Raw genomic sequence first — 15,526 nt, forward strand, 5'->3', positions numbered from 1 at the left:
TTCTTCTCTCTGACAATATCATACATTACTAAAACACTCAATATCACTACTTGGAATACTATGAATATATTTATAAGATATTACAGTACTTCTAAAGTAGTGTATTAAAAAGCTATTCTTGTTTGGGATGATAAAAAATTTTGGAAATAGTGGTGATGGTTGCATAACATCCTGATTGTAATTACTGCCACTGACTTTTGTACTTAAAATGGCAAGTTTTAGGTTTCACATACTTTATAAAAAAAAAAAACTTAAAGGAAACAAAAAAAGCTGTTCTTTTAAAAAAATATTTCTGTCTTCCAACTATTTCTGATTTAAAAGAACCATACTATATGAATGATTATAGCACTTCAGCACAGAAAATTATCATATTTATGTATTCATGTTATGATCATATGTAAATTATTTGTTTATATAACATAGCTTTTATTTTTATTTATATAAAATTTCCTACGTTCATTAAGAATGTCTGCACTGAAAATAATCATTTAAAATGGTGGCTATGAAGACTAACAGAAAGAAGCAGGCTTACAAAAACAGGTTATAAAGTTATATTTATCTATTATTATAACCATTAAAACATACATTTGAAATTCAAGCCTGGAAGGTTACTATTCAAAAATAATAGTTATGTTTCAGAATTAGAGGTGACAATTAAAATAGTTTGTTTTCTAAGTAAATTATCCTATAAAATAAAAGGCTAATATGCAAATTGACTGAAAGGTGGAATGACCGGTTGCTATGATGTGCACTGACCACCAGGGGGCATAAGCTCAATGTAGGAGCTGACCCATGGTGGTCAGTGTGCTCCCACAAGGGGAGTGCCGCTCAGCTAGAAGCCCTGAGCCAGGCTCATGGCTGGCGAACGCAGCAGTGGTGGCGGGAACCTCTCCCACCTCCACGGCAGCACTACGGATGCCTGACTGCCAGCTTAAGCCATCAGTTGGACATCCCCCAAGGGCTCCCAGACTGCAAAAGGGTGCAGGTCGGGCTGAGGGAGCCCCCGCCCCCCTCCCCTGAGTGCACAAATTTCATGCACCGGACCTCTAGTGTTGTTATAAATAAGGAGCAAGCACAAGGTAAAATCTGGCTCCTTGTCCAAAATATAAGACTTATGATAGCTATATAAAAGTATTTCTGCCCTGGCCAGGTGCTCAGTTGTTGGAGTATCATCCCATACACTAAAAGTTTGCAGGTTCCATCCCCAGTAGCAGTGAGTACATGAGGCAACTGATTAATGTTTCTCTTTCACATCAATGTTTCTTTCTCCTCCTCTTTTCCTCCCCCGTGCTTTCTCTCTCTTTAAAATCAATCAAAACATCTTTGGGTGAGGATTAAAAACTACATATTTCCATTAATTCAAGGCCACATAGAAGGTAAAGCCTCTTTACTGAGTTTGTGAGGGAAATACAAGTTTATGCTGAATTAAATAAATATAAATTCCATTTGTTCATCTTGCTGTGAATATTAGAAAACATTTTGTATAAAGCCATGAAATATATTTAATAAACTTAATGTATGAAAGTTTACAGAAACTTTATTTCATTCCAAATAATGCCTTCTTACCCCCTCTGGAAACAGAAAGTAATTTCTAAAGAAATCCATTACTCAACAACAATTTGGTAACACTAGGCCTAATGGACACATTTACTATTTTTGAGGAGTGAGCTACCTTCATTTTTGTAGCATTTACTAATAAGCACCTATACTTAGTGCTAGGTGTCACAGGTGAATTAGACTTAGGCTCTGGAGTCAGAGTGAGAATACCTAGTGGTAAAGACAGACAAGTAGAGCAGTATAACACAAAGATGAAATCATACTAGTAGCTGTTAATACTAACAAATGCTACATGTTATTTTCTATCTACAAATATTTAAGGATGCGTCTTTTCAAAAATGTAATACCATTATCACAACTAACATAATTTAAATGAATCCCTTAGTACCAATTATCTAGTCAATGTTCAAATTGTCTCAAAATTTCTTATTTTTAATACATTGTTTGAATCAGATCCCAAATAAAATTGACATATTACAATTAATAAAGTCTCTTCAATATATTTTAACTGAAACTTTGTCTATTTTTTCATTTTTGCAATATTTACTAACTACTTCATAAATGTTGAGATGTATTCTAAATAAGATGCAAATAATATTTAACTACCCCCTTTCTTGGGATGTTGGTAAGCATAAATTAATCAGTGCCTCGATTGAAGTGGGAAAACTATGACCTACAAGCTAAATCTGACTCACCATCTATTTTTAACATTTTACTGGAACACAGCCATACTCATTCATTTATGTATCATCTATGGCTGCTTTTGCACCCAAAACAGCAGAGATGAGTAGGTTCCACAGAGACCATTTTGGCTCGCAAAGCTAAAAATATTTACTATCTAGCCCTTTACAGAAAATGGTGACTCCTATGGCCATTAATTCATTAGGTCTTTTAAAAATTTGCTCAGTAATGTTTTGTATTTTTCAGTAGAAAATCAGTTTTTGTTGGTTTATTTCTAAGAAGTCTGATGCTACAAGCATTATTTTAAAATTCAACTTTATTTGCTACTGATATGTAACTGACTTTTATATACTGACCTTATATCCAGCTATCTTGCTAAACTTAATTAATTCTAATTATCATTATAATTTTTTTGAAATTTTCAACATATAAAATGTCTTACATTTTTATTTTTTATGTTTTAACCTTTATTCTTTCAGTTCTTTTCCTTTGATCACCAAACTGGCTAAAACCTCTAATATAGTTATCCTTGTCTTGTCCCTGATCTGAGAGAGTTTTGAATATTTTACCAATAGGTACATTTGCATAGCTTCTGCTCCTAGCTTTCTATTTCTATGAGTTTAAAAAAAAATCATACATGAATATTGAATTTTATCAAATGCTTTTTCTGTATCTATTGAGATTATTTTTCTTCTTTATTCAGCTGATACCAAAATTGTAAGTGATTTTCAAAATTAAATCAAAATTGCATTTAAAAATCCAGCTTATCCATTTTTATTTGCCCTTTTTACTTATTGCTGGATTTGCTTTGCTAATATAGTGTTTAGAAATTATCCATGTACACGAGTAAGACTAGCCTGTAATGATTTTTTTATAATGCCCTTCAAGGTTTTGTGTCAAATTTATGCTAGCCACAAAATAAGTTAGGAAGTATGCCTTCTATTTTTGGAAAAGTTTGAATTAGATTGGTATATTTCTTCTTTAAATATTTGATAGAATATACTGATAAAACCTTCTAGACCTGCATTTTACTTTGTGGAAAGGTTTTCATTTAATGATTCTATTTCTTTAATCACAAAGTGCAATGAAGACTTTTTATTTCTCACTGTTTCAACATTAAGTTGTATTTTTGTAAAAATTTGTCCATTTCAGCTAAATTTTCAAGCTATTGCATGAAGCTGTTCAGAAACATAATCTTTTTAAAAAGTCTTTAGGCTCTGCTATGATGTCCCCTTTTCATTCCTAAAAAGGTTATTTTTGCCTATTCTCTTTTTATTCTTAACCAGTCTTGCCAGGACTCATCTTTATTTTACTGGCCTAAGTTTACTGTTTTTGCAATGAGTAAACTTTGTTCATTTAGTGTTTTTTTTCTTTTCCTTTTTTATTAATGTCTACTATACATTATTATTTCTTGATTAGGCTTAATTTCCTTTTCTTCTCTTAACTTCTTGAGACAACAGATTTTCAGTATTTCTTCTTTCCAATATATGCATTTAACTATAAAATTCCTTCTAAGGATGGCTTTAGTCACCCTTTTATGTTGTATTATTATTCAGTTGAAAATATTAGACAGTTTTAGAATACAAAATAAATTTGTCTTCTGCACTAAGTGCTATGCATGTTATTAGGTGGTTAATCACGTCGTTCAAATCTGCTTCCAAGCTCACTCATGTGATTGTTGGCAGGCCTCAGTTCCTCTACAGCTGTTGACAGAGACTTCAGTTCCTCATCATGTGAATCTCTGTAGGCTGCCTGCATGGCATGCTGTTTCACTCAGAGTGACTGATCCAAGAGAAAGAGAGCACCCCAAGTTAAACCTACCTGTATATTTGTTTTTTGTTTTCTTTTCTACCCGTATATTTGTAAACTAACTCTGAATTGACATACTACCACTTCTGCCATATTTTAACAGTCACATAAACCAACCGTGATCCAATGTGGGAGGTTACACACCCATGCGAATACCCTGTGGTGGTGATCACTGGGAAGCATCTTTGAGGCTGGCTACCACAGTCCATTCTCTAGCCCCTAATATGTCATAGTCTCTCCCTGCAAGATGCAAAATACACCCAACCCCTGCAAAGGCTCCCACTAGTCTCATTCCATTATAACATCAACTCAAAGTTCAGAAACCTGTCATCTATATCTAATCCAGGTACAGATGAGGATCCTTGGATATAGCTCCTTAAGCATCTTGAGTATAGTTCCCCTTGATCTATAGGCCTGTGAACAAAGTTGTAAGTCATCTGTCCCACATACACCCAGAATAAAATAATGGGGCATGCAGAAGGTAATGTTTTAGATATTCCTGTAAAAAAGGGGGGGAAAGAGGAGGCCCATAGAAATTCTGAAATCCACCTAGGCAAATACTGGACAATCTTTGCTTAAGACTCACTTCTGCCCTTTCCTGAAAATGACTCTTTATAACATTTGGTTCTGTTTTCTGAGTCATGCTTTTTTCGTGAAAGTTAGCATGTGTTTACTGTTGAGTAAACTCTTTGTCTGATTCCTGCTTGTCTGGGAAGTAAAAGACCTTTCGTTTTATACTGTCTTTTCAGTTCAAGATGGCAGTGGTTCTTGAAAACACTGTAGGTCTCAAGTGGATTTCACTGGAGTTCATTCCATTAGACAAGTCACACACACAAATGTCCTCTAGGTAAGTCCTCTCTACCTTGGGTTTAAGCTGAGGGGCAATGACCTTAAGCTTCTCTTAAGCCTTATTTTTCTTAGAAGCCCAAATGTTAAAAGGAGGTATGACGTATATTCCAAAATTTGTTTTCCTGCAAATCAAGCAACCCAATTTATTCAATAAATAAAAATACAAGGTGAGAGAAGAGGTGGGAAACTAGATTAAAACAGACTTAAAAGATATAAATATATTTACCAATACTTAGTACCTTTATTAGCAATTTTTTTCAAATTAAATGTATTGGGGTGACATGGCTAATAACACTATGTAAGTTTCAAGTCAATAATTCTTTATTATATAATTGGTATACTGCATAGTGTGCTTACCACTCATAGTCTAGTCTCCCTCTGTCACTATATATTTCACCTCCTTTACCCTCCTCATCCTTCCTCTCTGGTAACCTCATATTGTTGTATGTGTCTATAAGTTTGTTTTGTTCATTTGTTGCTTTCTTTTTTTAAAACAAGTAATAAAGATTTGTTCAAGGGCCTTAAGAGTTTACAAACTGGGAAAACAGCTAGGCAAAAACCCAGAAGTGTTCTAAAGAAGAAAAAAAGTTAAGAGTTCTTATAGTAAAAAAGTACACTCTAAAGAAATACTAGACTTGCAGTCTTAGCCCTAAGATTGGTCCAGGCTGGTTATCAGTCAGATGACAGGTAGTTTCAGCGGTTACCAAAAGGTGGTCCGCGGATCACTAGTGGTCCGTGAGGTCCGAAAGGTTGGCAAGCGCTGGTCTAAATGATGGATGTCAGGAGGTCTGGTTATGTCCAGTGATCTGGATAACAATGTCAGATGGGTGTCAGGTGGCCTAGATACCTGAGTCCTTCAGGGGATAATCAGAAGGTTATTTGGAGGTTTGATGCACCCAGATGTATAGCTATCTAGGCCAGTGGTTCTCAACCTGTGGGTCGCGACCCCTTTGGTGGTCGAACGACCCTTTCACAGGGGTCGCCTAAGACCATCCTGCATATCAGTTATTTACATTACGATTCATAACAGTAGCAACATTACAGTTATGAAGTAGCAACACGAGGAACTGTATTTAAAGGGCGAGAAGGTTAAGAACCACTGACTAGGCCAGGTGTGGGCAAACTTTTTGACTCGAGGGCCACAATGGGTTCTTAAACTGGACCGGAGGGCCGGAACAAAAGCATGGATGGAGTGTTTGTGTGAACTAATATAAATTCAAAGTAAACATCATTACATAAAAGGGTACAGTCTTTTTTTTTTTTTTTTTTTTTAGTTTTATTCATTTCAAACGGGCCGTAGTTTGCCCACGGCTGGACTAGGCAGTGGCGCAGGACAGCTGTGCACACTGGGAGAGATGAGGCATTGTCTCTGTTGCTTTCAGTTTTATATCCCACATGAATGAAATCATATGGCTCTTATCCTTTTCCATTTGACTTACTTCATTTAGCATGATATTCTCAAGATCCATCCATATTGTCACAAATGGCAATATTTCACCCTTTCTTATGGCTAAGGAGTAATTCCAATTGTATATCTTTACCACGACTTCTTTATCCAATCATCTATCAATGATTTAGGTTGTTTCCATGTCTTAGCTACTGTGAATAATATATATTTACAGTATATGTTTTCAAACATTTCAGATACCCTGAAGAATTGCTGGGTCATATGGAAGCTCTATTCTTAAATTTTTGAGGAATTGCATACTGTTTTCCATAGTGGCTATATCAGTTTACATTCCCATCAGTAGTGTCTGAGGGTTCCTTTTTCTCCACATTCTCTCGACCTCTTGTTATTTCTTGTCTTATTGATAACAGCTGTGAGGTGGTATCATACTGTGGTTTTGATTTGCATTTCTCTTATACTAGTAGCTAATGAAGGTGAGCATCTTTTCATAAATTCTTTAAAGACCTTTTGTGTGAACAGAGCTGTGAGATACCACCATTAACTTTTCTGAGGTCTTAATAATGAATTTTATAATCACATCCTAGGCTTCAACTTCAGATCATACTTTATTGAGAGTGCCCTAAGTTTGATCTTTGCTCAAACATTTAAGTTTTAGCACTGTCATCTGGAGAGTCTAGAAATCTTCAAAATTAGGAAGTCTTGCCTCCTTTTTATGTAACACTAGTGGCCCAGTGCATGAAATTCGTGCGGGGGGTGGGGGGGGTGGGGGTGGGGGAGGAGTGTCCCTCAGCCTGGCCTGAACCCTCTCCAATCTGGGACCCCTCGGGGGATGTTAGACTGTCGGTTTAGGCCCAATCCCACAGGAGTGAGGAAACTGGCAGTCTGACATCCCTCTTGCAATCCAAGACTGCTGGCTCCTAATCACTCACCTGCCTGACTGCCTGATCACCCCTAACCACTCTGCCTGCCAGCCTGATCGTCCCCAACTGCCCTCCCTGCCAGCCTGCTTGCCCCCAACTGCCCTACCCACCGGCATAATCACCCCCAACTGCCCTCCCCTCCTGGCCTGATCACCCCTAACTGCCTCTGCCTTGGCCCCACCACCATGGCTTTGTCCAAAAGGACGTCCAGAAGGTCTCCTGGTCTAATTAGCATATTACCCTTTTATTAGTATAGATAGAGGCCTGGTGCATGGGTGGGGGCCGTTTGGTCTGCCCTGAAGGGGGTCCCAGATCAGGGTCAGGGTCCCCTTGGGGGGAGGAACTGGCATGGGGTGGTTTGCAGGCTGGCCACGCCCCCATCAGGGTGGGGGTTTCTGATGGGGGCATAGCCAGCCTGGCCACACCCCCATTGGGGTGACGGTCCCCGCTGGGGGAGGGGTGGTCCTGAGCAAGAGGCTGAGGGCCATTTGCAGGCTGGCCACACCACCATCGGGGTGAGGGTCCCTGTGGGGGGCGTGGCCAGCCTGGGAGAGGGGCTGAGGGCTGTTTACATGCTGCCACAACCCCATTGGGGTGAGGGTCCCCGCTGGGGGTGTGGCTGGCCTGGGCGAGGGGCTGAGGGCCGTTTGGGGGTGGTATGCAGGCTGGCCAAGCCCCCAGCTTTTGTCCAGAAGGACATCCGGAAGGTCTCCCGGTCTAATTAGCATATTACTCTTTTATTAGTATAGAGTCTTTACCTTCTCTTTCTCTTCTCACATCTGACTATATAGTCCTTTCAACATTTTGGCTTATTGTTCAGTTCATTAGATAGATAGATAGATATTTTTTAACCTTTCAATTTACTGCAATTGATGTATTGCTAACCTTTCCAGCACCTTATAACAAAGACCACTTTCTTCAAGGTTTCCTCACTTTCTTTTAGGTCCTCACTGGCAGCCTACTCAATTTCTGAAATCCTACTACCAATTTATTCAAGGCTCTTTAGACTTTCATTAATACTCTTAAAAGACCTTACAGCTTTTACCCACTGCCCAGTTCCAAAAACATTATCACATTCCACGTTTTTTTAGGCAGCACACTCCTTCAGATATCAAAGTCAGTATTAGCTATCTACTGCTGCATAATAAATTACCCCCAAATTTAGCAGCTTCACAAAGTTTCTTGGGTTAAGAATCTGGAGCAGCTTAGCTGAGTTGTTCTGGCTTGGGATTTATTTGAGATTGTTGTCAAGCTGGGGTTTCAACTATTTGGAAGCTCAAATGAGACTGGAGCATTCACTTCCAAGCTTATTCATGATTGTTGTTAGGCCTCTGTTCCTCTCTTGTCCAGTGATCTCAGTTTCTTACTGTATGAGGCCCTCCAAAGGCTGTCTGAGCATGCAGTTGAATTTCCCAGACTAAGAAATAAGAAAGCACAAGGGCATGCACACCCAGGGTGTAAGCCAAGGTGTCTTTTATAACCCAAGCTTTTCTTTTTAAATAAGGTATGACTGACATAAAAGACTGTTTCAAGTGTACAACATAATGATTCGATATTTGCATATATTGCAAAATGAGTGCCACAATAAGTCTAGTTAACATCTGTCACCATGCATAGTTACAAAATTTTTTCTTGTGATGAGAACTTTTAAGATCTCTCTCAGCAGCTTTCAAACAGGCAATACAATGTTATTAAGTATAATCCCCACACATTATATCCCCATGACTTATTTTGTAACTGGAAGTTTGTTCCTTTTTACTCATTCACCTAATTTTGAAAGTGGCATGCCACTATACATTATATTCTCATGACTTAATTTTATAACTAGAAATTTGTTCCCTTTTACCCCCTTCACCTAATCTTGAAAGTGGCATGTCATGACATCCTACATAATAAAAGGGTAATATGCAAATCAACTGAACAGCAGAACAACCAGTCACTATGATGAGCACTGACCACCAGGGGGCAAATGCTCCATGCAGGAGCTGCCCCCTGGTGGTCAGTGCGCTACCACAGGGGAGTGCTGCTCAGCCAGAAGCCCTGAGCTGGGCTCATGGCTGGCAAGCGCAGTGGCAGTGATGGTAGCCTTTCCCACCTCCGTGGCAGCACTAAGGATGTCCTAAGCCCAGCAGTTGGAAAGGACATCCCTCGAGGGCTCCTGGACTGCGAGAGGGTGCAGGCTGGGCTGAGGGACCCCTTTTCCCCCAGTGCACGAATGTTGTGCACCAGCTTCTAGTCTACTATATGTTACGAGCTACCCAGACTAATACAATAACAAGACTTTGGTACAGTATGGATGGGGACTACCCAAGGATGTGGGTATGAGGAGGAGGAGATCATTGGGGGTCATCTTGGAGGCTACTATCTTAATTTATATGTTAATATTGTTATGTACTTAAAATTTAATACATATTTTCATCCCTGTAAGAAACTGTTGCTATTTTAAACAGTGTCTTAAGATTTATCCACAATATTTACTTTTGTCAGTCTACATTTTTTTCTGTGTCTCCAAGTTTCCATATGGAGTAATTTTCCTTCCATTCTGCAGACTGTTTTACATTTCCTTTAATTCAGATCTTCTGATAAAATTCTATCAACTTATTTATCTAAAAATAGCTTTTTCTGAAAGATCTTTTCTTTGGTCATAGAATTCTAGGGTAGCAGTTATTTTTTCTCAGCACATTAAAAGTATTTTCTTCCATTTTTTTTTGAGAAATCATTTCTTTGTTATATCCTTACTTTGAAGGTATCATATCTTTTTTTTCTGGCTACAATAAGGAATATCTTTTTACCTTTGCTTTTCAACAGATTTACCGAGTATGGTTTTGTTTATATATTTTTTTCAGCTTGGGATTCACAAAATTTCTTGAGTCTGTAGCATGATACCTTTCATTGGTTTTAGGAAATTCTCAGCTATTATTACCTCCAGAATTACTTTCACCCCATTCTTTATTCTCTTTATAAGAGTTCATGTATATGTATGATAAACTTATTCACTGTATTCCATGTGTCCCTTTGCTTTTTTCTATATTTTCCATTCTTTAATATGTATACTTTACACATATTATCATTTCTTTACAAATTCTGTCTTTTTCTTTTTTTAATCTAGTATTTTATCTAAACATTAAGTCCTTAATTCTTAATTTTTTCATATTATTCAGTTTTAGAATTTAATTTTGTTCTTAACAGTTCTGTCCTTGTCCTTCTTTTCAACTCTGTCTTTTATATTTTTTAAAAAATAATATGCACAATATTTTAACGTTTATGTCTGATAACTCCATTATCTGGTTTCCTCATGGGTCTGTCTGTTTATGTTGTCTACTAGAGGCCCGGGGCACGAAATTCGTACACTGGGGGAGGAGGGAAAGGAGGGTGTCCCTCAGCACAGCCTGCACCCTCTCTAATCTGGGACTCCTTGGGTGATGTCTGACAGCCGGTTTAGGGATCGGGCCTAAACCGGCAGTTGGACATCCCTCTCACAATCCGGGATTGCTGGCTCCTAACCGCTTGCCTGCCTGCCTGACTGCCCTAACTGCTTCTGCCTGCCAGCCTGACCACCCCCTAACCACTACCCTGCCAGCCCGATCAACACCTAACTGCTCTCCTGCTGGCCCGATCGCCCCCAACTGCCTACCCCCGCTGACCTGGTCGCCCCAAACTGCCCTGCCTTGCTGGCTTGGTCCCTCCTCAACTGCCCTCCCCAGATGGCCTGATCACCCACAACTGCCCTCGCTTGCCGGCCATCTTGTGGTGGCCATCTAGTGGCCACATGAAGGCGGCTATCTTGTGCGAGGGGGTGACAGTCAATTTGCTTATTACCTCTTCATTATATAGGATAGTTTCTCTTGGGTTTTGGTTTCATTGTATTTCCTGCTCAATTGTCTGGTTGTTTTGTTGTTTTTAACTGAATGTCTAGAAATAAAACATTTTAGAGATAATCTGTGGTCCAGGAAGATGATTAACTTGTTTCTGGATAACAGCTAGGGGTATTACCAACCCTAGATTTCAATCAGAGACTAGTAAAAGTCAAAGTTGGGCTTCAGACCCTAAAAGACCAGTCAATTCCTCAACTGAGATCCACTAGCATCAGAGTCATGTGGGGCATAGCATAATTGGAAATTCCCAGGCTTATTGATTTAATTTTGGAAGAAGACACATTTTAATAAAAACTCCAGGTAATTTTATGCATACTAAAGTTTAAAAATTACTTTATAAATAAATTCCAACTACCTTAATAAAAAAATAAATGTATGATCTCCTAGCAGACTTGTTAAGCTTGTTTTCTTTCTACCTGTGTAAAGTCTGATTTTCTTTTTTGTTTTACTTTGCTTATCACACAACAATTTCAAAAAACTCCAACAAAACCTCTTTGAAAAAAAGTAATGACATGAAGTTGTTGGCTGATCCATTTACCATTAATAATAACATTTTGTCTGTATAATATGCCACATTTATTAAGGAAGAAAAGTGTACCATAAAGGTTAAAGTAATACTACAGTTTTAACACATTTGAAAATATTTCAGACACAGATTTTCCTTTACACCAGAAATAAAGTTCTTCTTCAGGACAGTTTTATAGCTAGTCTATCCTTTAAATGGTCAAAATACTCAATTCTCCAGCAATATAAGTAACATGATAGACCTTTTTATACATATAAGGCTAACATTCCTAAAAGGGAAGAATCCTAATTTTGAATTGACTATAAGAAAAAGCTGTGTGAAGTTAAGGAACTATACTTAAAGTAAATTAAATCAAAGGTACATTCACATTCTATTTAGGAAAGAAGATTCAATTCTAACCTAAGCCATAAATATACAAATACAAATAAAAATAGTGAATACAGCAATTTCGTAGCATCTGTTCCAAATAAATTCAAATATGGTTTGGTTACTAGAGGTTTATACCCTGTGTTACATAAGTCACCTTTTTAATTCTTTCCATGTAGGAAAAAGAATCCCCAAATAATTATGCTCAGAGATCCTGGTTCTCCCCACAACTTTTCCCCCATGCTCCTCTTTATCCAAATACACCATCAAAAAATTGTGCAATTTTGAGAGATCTACTTTAAGTATTGGATATTCTTCTACTATGGGATGACTTTTTAGTTCCATAAAGTAAAGAAAATTGGTCATTTTTAATTATTCTAGATTATAATTGTAAAATTTAAAAATGAGGAATAAGAAAGACATCTGCTTATCATCAACAAGTCAACAAACAAGTGCTGGCGAGGATGTGAAAAAAAAGCAACCCTTCATGCACTGCTGGTGGGAATGCTGACTGGTGTAGCCACTGTGGAAAACAGTATGGAGTTTCCTCAAAAAATTAAAAATGAAACTCCCATTTGATCCAGTAATCCCACTTCTAGGAATATATCCTAAGAAATCAGAAACACCATTCAGAAAGGATATATGCACCCCTATGTTCATAGCAGCACAATTTACAACACCTAAGATTTAGAAACAGCCTAAGTGCCCATCAGCAGATGAGTGAATTAAAAAACTGATACATCTACACAATGGAATACTATGCTGCTGTAAAAAAAGCAAGAACTCTTACCATTCGCAACAGCATAGATGGACTTGGAGAGCATTATGCTAAGCGAAATAAGCCAGTCAGAGAAAGATAAATATCACATGATCTCACTCATTTGCGGAATATAATGAACAAAAATAAGTAGATCCAGAGACAGAGAAGCATCAAACAGACCATCAAACCTCAGAGGGAAGGCAAGGAAGGATTGGGGGGGGAGGTGACAAGAGATCAACCAAAAATCTTGTATGTATGCATATAAGCATAACCAATGGACACAGACAGTAGGGGAGTGAGGGCATGTGCTGGGGGATGGGAGTGGCTGGAGAGAGGTCAATGGGGAAAGAAGGAGCCATATGTCATACTTTAAACAAGAAAAAATTTAAATTAAAAAAAATTTCTTAATTGGAATGGACTCTAAAGACATGCCACTCTCAATTTTTGGGCTGGATAAGCCATTAGTGGTGGTGATCTGTCTGTTTTTACTTTCTCTCTCTGTATAGTTAAGAAGCTTTTTGAATGGTTCCTAGAAATCAGAGTCTTCATTCAGATGGAACTTGCCAGAAAGCTCCAAAGTACAATGATCCTTATCCATATGATCTAATGTTTTGGGCCTTTGAAATTGTTTGGGATGAAATTGGTTCAGTCGGAAATGTAAAATGTGATGAAAATGTAAAAAAATGATTTTGCTTATTCGTAAAAAGCTCTATGCATATACTAAAAACAACTGAATTTTTTACTTAAAGGGGTGATTTTTATAGTAAAAAAAGATGTGCATTTTCAGGTTTTAAAAAAATTAGATTGCAATGTATTTTTTCAAGTTTTATTTTCTTTCTTATTTTCTAATTGTTTTGCCAAAAAAGCAGTGCTGCACACTGATTAAGAAAATAGTCAGGCTGCCTTAGTTTGTAAACTGATGTATCTCTAAAAGGCCCTGAATCTTTCTTACTTCTGTTCTCATTTCCTCATTTATAAAATGGAGATAATATTCCTCATAAGGTTTTCTGTGAGGATTAATTTAGTTAATAATGTATAGTAACACCCTCTTATCCATGGTGGATACATTCCAGGACCCTCAGTGTATGCCTGAAACCATGAATACAGTGGCGCCTTGACTTACGAGTTTAATTCGTTCGGAGACGGAGCTCGTTAAGGAGCTCGTTAACTCAAATTACTCTATCAACTCAATGCAAAAAATTGGCTGAGAGACAGCTGGTATCTCAAAAAACTTGTTAGTCGGGACACTCATAAGTCAAGGCCCCACTGTAGTACTGAACCTATATATACTATGTTTTTCCCTTTACATACATACCTATAATAAAATTTATTTATAAATCAGGCACAGTAAGAGATTAACAATAACCAATATAACCTGGGTAAGTGCCAGCAAAATGGAGCAAGAAGGTATGAGCCCTAGCTGGTTTGGTTCAGTGAATAGAGTGTCGGCCCATGGACTGAAGAGTTCCGGGTTTGATTCTAGCCAAGGGCACGTGCCCAGGTTTCCCGGTGGGGGGTGTGCAGGAGGCAGATGATTGGTGATTCTCTCTAATCATTGATGTTTCTATCTCTCTCTCCCTTCCTCTCTGAAATCAATAAAAATAAAATTACAAAAAAGGTGTGAGATTTCAACATGCTACGTAGAATGGCATGCAACTGAAAACCTATGAATTGTTTAATTCTTGAATTTTTCTATTTAATATTTTTGGATCATGGTTAACTGTGGGTAACTGAAACCATGTAAAGCAAAACTGTGAGTAAAGAGGGATTACTTTTATGTGCTTGTAACAGTGGCTGGTATATAGTATATGAGAGTTGTTGTTGCACAGTATTCAGTAACATTTTGCTGGTCTTTATCTCAAAGATAATTGACAAGGCTTCACAAGTCACTGAATTAACAATAAAATGTGAATTGTTCAAGAAAAACATTTCTCATCAGTTATTTTTAATATGTACCTTTCGTGCTATTGGTTCCTGACCTTCCATCAATGTATACCAGCTGACAAGTTTATTCCAGCCCTCAGTTGGCAACAGTATGTAATCCAATTCATCAATAAGATGCTCCTTAAGTGATTGGGCATCACCATCTGTAAAAGGAAAAACAAATTCAATACATAAAAAGAAACAACAGTACATACCTCTAAACACTATGGCTGTATACATCACAAATTACTTAAACTCATAAAAACTAATTAAAATATTTAAATAAGTTCTAAAGAAAGCTCTGAAGAGGCTCACATCTAAATCTATATATTTCAAAATAAACTGTTGCTTTAAAAAGTTCCAATGTTTAACATTAGTGAAGCAACAATGTTTGAAAACACAAATTTTTTTTATTAGTCTCTAAAAAAATATAGTAAGGTATAATTGTTAGCCAAGGGGCCTCAAAAAAAGTGTTTTCCAAATATTTTCAGTATCAGAAATCTGTCACACGGTAATAGTTGTCATTCTAGCATTAGCTGATGAAGGAAACTCAAAAAACAAATCAATAACCTTTCACAATGACTCCAAAGTACATGGGGCTGGAAACCATGATGGAAATCACAAGAGGGCATCCTGTGAATCAGATCATTATTCCAGAAGACCCATAATCTAGAGTCTTTTCTAGAGAAGAGTGGAAGTCGTTTTTCAGATGTGATTCTAATTCTATGATCCACTTTCAAAATTCTGTTTAAACTAAAAATTTATTACAGAGCAGGCCAGAAATCTTGAATTATACCTATATCACACAGTCCTACTTAGAGATTCACTTATTATTATCTGGTCCTTTACATC

The 15,526-nt window shown here is 37.5% G+C and overlaps 1 protein-coding gene across 16 annotated transcripts in view; it reads right to left on the minus strand.

Moving 5' to 3' along the window:
- The window catches only part of USP15 (ubiquitin specific peptidase 15), a 126,351-nt gene that overhangs the window by 85,669 nt on the left and 25,156 nt on the right, over positions 1-15,526 (minus strand). For 14 of the 16 annotated variants that reach the window (XR_004966070.1, XR_004966072.1, XR_004966071.1 and 11 more), the window contains exon 3: positions 14,708-14,838. Coding sequence is in view for 11 of the 16 variants with exons in the window: in XM_036299529.1 (XP_036155422.1) it covers positions 14,708-14,838 (131 nt within the window). In the remaining 5 variants the exon portion in view is untranslated. Of the gene's footprint in view, positions 1-5,600; positions 5,751-14,707; positions 14,839-15,526 lie in introns of those variants that run through there. The other 2 variants (XM_036299550.1, XM_036299530.1) reach the window with 2 other exon arrangements.

Source organism: Myotis myotis, unplaced genomic scaffold (genome assembly GCF_014108235.1).
Source record: "Myotis myotis isolate mMyoMyo1 unplaced genomic scaffold, mMyoMyo1.p scaffold_m19_p_3, whole genome shotgun sequence".
NCBI classification, from domain to species: Eukaryota; Metazoa; Chordata; class Mammalia; order Chiroptera; family Vespertilionidae; genus Myotis; species Myotis myotis.